General features: G+C 39.0%; 1 protein-coding gene across 1 annotated transcript; it reads left to right on the forward strand.

Annotated features, from left to right (window-relative positions):
* The first annotated feature begins 473 nt into the window (after window positions 1-473).
* On the forward strand, window positions 474-1,129 carry LOC116205627. The gene is made up of 2 exons (XM_031538261.1): window positions 474-831; window positions 978-1,129. Exons 1-2 carry the CDS (start codon window positions 517-519, stop codon window positions 993-995), a joined length of 333 nt encoding a protein of 110 aa, XP_031394121.1. The 5' UTR covers window positions 474-516; the 3' UTR covers window positions 996-1,129.
* The last annotated feature ends 2,125 nt before the right edge of the window (window positions 1,130-3,254 follow it).

Raw genomic sequence — 3,254 nt, forward strand, 5'->3', positions numbered from 1 at the left:
TATTCATTTATATATATATATATGCATCTATATTTTGTAAAGACAAAGCAGGTAATATATAAAGAGAGTTTAATACAATAGGACGCGTCTTCACTTGCTAATTAAGATATTTCAAATTAGTTACTCGTTATGGAACTATATATGTCTCTTTATTAATTATTTATAATTTTTATTTCGTTATATTAAAATCACGTGTCTTCTTTATAATTGAAAAAAGAAAAAGATAAAATGAGCTTTCAGAATTTGAAGAGGAACGCTTACCTGAAAACGGAATTTAAAATTATTGAGATCCCCTCAGCCTAATTCTGGCACTTGCCTTTGAAAATTCATTTTACAGCCACACCAATGATTGTGTACACAAACCATACACGTCCTTATCAATCCTTTTGTATTATTCCCAATTCCCCCCACATCCGTTCAATCGCATTTATTCTCCTAAAAATCCCAAAATAACATTTAATCCATCCCTTATTTTACAACAATTCTTTTCTTTCCCTCTTTTTTTTGTTCTCATCAATGTCCCTTTCTCATGTATCAAGTTCATCATCTCCTTCTCCTTCTCCTTCTTCTTCCTTCCCATTTCCGGAGAGCTCGCATCTCCGGGTCCAGCTCGTGTCCAAGTCTGTGTCCGACCGGCTGCTCCAGAAATTCTGCGACCTCTCGGAGTTCCACTTTGACTATGAGAAGAGCGGACTCTGGTCTCCCCCGGCGAGAAGAAACGTGTTTCTTAGCTCTCCGGGGAAGATATACGGCGAGCGGGAAATGTCCGCAAAGCTAAAGAATGTGACCGAAGCTCGGACACATAGAAGGCATCTCAAGCATTGGCTCAAGGTACGTATATAACAGTTGAAAGACATTTTGTCTCCTCTCTCTCTCTCTCTCTCTCTCTCTCTCTCGAGCATTGATTCTTCAAATGAAACAATTAGGAATGTTGTGGAGGTTTTAATTTTGCGTGTTGCATTGTCTTTCTCTTGCAGCCATGTTGGTGCTCATGAAGATGATGATATATCTCCGACCATTAGTTAATTAAAATTAGAGCAAATAAAGGTAATTTACATTGTACTTATGTAAACTGATTATGGTTAATGGAATACACAGGATGCATAAAGTCCCAAGGTCTTAATGTCTTCTCATCCATCTTACCACATTGATTTACATTATCATCATTATACAAACGTGAAAAGTGAATTCACAGCTTATGGCTAATTAGTGTCGTCCAATGGGAGCATATGTGACACATCCTCCAAGAAATCAGACCACCAATAAAGTTATATTACTAAATTCTTAATTAGAGGAAAATGTTTGAGAAAGTTCAATTGTCCGTGATGAATTTTTAGGGGTCTTGGTGGGATCCAACAAATTATTTCCGGAATGTTTTATTTTATTAATTACTTGCGAGGGAAGCTTAATTATAAGCTGTAATCGAAGAAGTGACAATTGTTTGATGCATATATCACGTAAATCAACTGGTAAATAATTCGTATATGAAAACTCATCGGACCCGACTAATCCATGTTTGAGCTAGATCGGCTCATTAAGGAATAAATATTTGCCAATTATGAATTTGAAATCTTCTTTAAAAGAAAAAAATATGCCGAATCACCTGAATCAATCTAATAGCTTTACTAGTAGTTAAATAATGTATAGTTGGCTTGAACCTTTATACATGTGAGAAAATAATTCTGTATTTGCCATGTGAGAGCTTGTACATGTCATGATCTCTTATACTTTATACCCTGTATTTGGGTGGAGAATATAGTGATAGGTATGGGGACGTATACACTGACAGTAGGTCCTTCAAATGATACATACATGGTGTCGATAGTGATAGGTATGGGGCGTCTTGATTGAGAGTCATTGCGTCCATGTTACATATATGGTGCATATCGGCTAGCAACCACTCATTGCTACTTGTGCTTCGTCAACAGTTCGGTGACCTCAAACCAATCAGAAAGCTGAATCGGGATTTGCACCGATTAAACATCAACCCTCCGATACCTGAGTTAGAGACATAATAGAGAGAGTGAAACACCGTGATTGATAGTCCAACTATAATTCATTTATGAGTGAAAAATAAAATGTACAGAGGTCATGTTCGGTCGTCTAGATAAACAGTGGGATATGCTTTCTCAAAATCTTAAGGGTATACAAAGCATCTCATCGATCATAATTAACCAGGCATTATCATCCTTTCGGCTTAGACTAATCTCCGTTTAAACATCGGTTTACCTTGGTCACGATGCGCTGCAGGTAAAGCCTTTGCAAACCTGTGGTTAAGTCCAGTTAAAAGCACTTGTAAAGTTTATGAAAGTTGAGTCCTCATCAACCTAATGGATTGAGGTAATAAATCTAAGATTCCTCCGTGAGTCCCTATATATAATGAGAATGAGCGAATCATCAGATGAAGCACATCATCAGATCGGCTCGCAGCATCTATAACGGCCCTGAAGATCTAATTCTGATAATCAATATGTTCCGAAAGATTTGTGGGTCACGCTATAATGATGTCTCCAAGCAACGAACAATGTGAACAAACAACCCGGACCTCCCTAACATCAATGCGAAGATCAGAACCCGAGGTTCTGTTGACATGTTTTTACTCCTGTCTCTACCTTCATTGTTATTAATGTCTCGCCAGACCCAAAATTGAAACAGGAAGTAGTCCAAAGTCGCATCGTTTTCTCCCATTTTGTACCCGCACGCCAGGTCCCTGGTGCAGTTTTTCTCGCAGGAAAGCTGATAGTGCAGCATTGTTGTTCACACCATGTTCGGGTTGTCCACGGTAAGGTTATGAGACAGTTCGAGAGTTATTACGAATGGTCCGCCTCGAACCATCTTCACACAGTTTCCTCTAACTCCTAACCATGACCTCAAAATTAATAACAATAATTGCACCAACTCTCGGAGACTAAACCCGGTTACAGCAGCTCAATCTTCAGTGAGAGCCATCGACCCTCTACAGATTTTCCCGGATTGAATGATGTCGACGGCTCCGCCGAACACAGAGAAGCTCTTTTCTGATTTGTTCATACCTGACCCTTTTTCTGCCTTGGCATTATTGAGGAGAATGATAATAGAGGTAAGGAGGAAGAAGATTCTCTAGAACTTAATATCGACTACATAGAGTTCGGGGACCAGTATAAGGTGGAGACAGAGCAAGTTACTTGAATCGGCGCGCACTTTTTGCAGAAGATAAGAATCGAGAGGCCGACACGTCTGCTTGGCACTTACTGACTCTATCTCATACGATAATC

This window comes from Punica granatum, chromosome 4 (genome assembly GCF_007655135.1).
Source record: "Punica granatum isolate Tunisia-2019 chromosome 4, ASM765513v2, whole genome shotgun sequence".
NCBI lineage: Eukaryota > Viridiplantae > Streptophyta > Magnoliopsida > Myrtales > Lythraceae > Punica > Punica granatum.

Bases quoted from the DNA above. Each gene is read 5' to 3' on its own strand.
- LOC116205627 (XM_031538261.1), top strand. From the start codon at position 517: ATGTCCCTTTCTCATGTATCAAGTTCATCATCTCCTTCTCCTTCTCCT.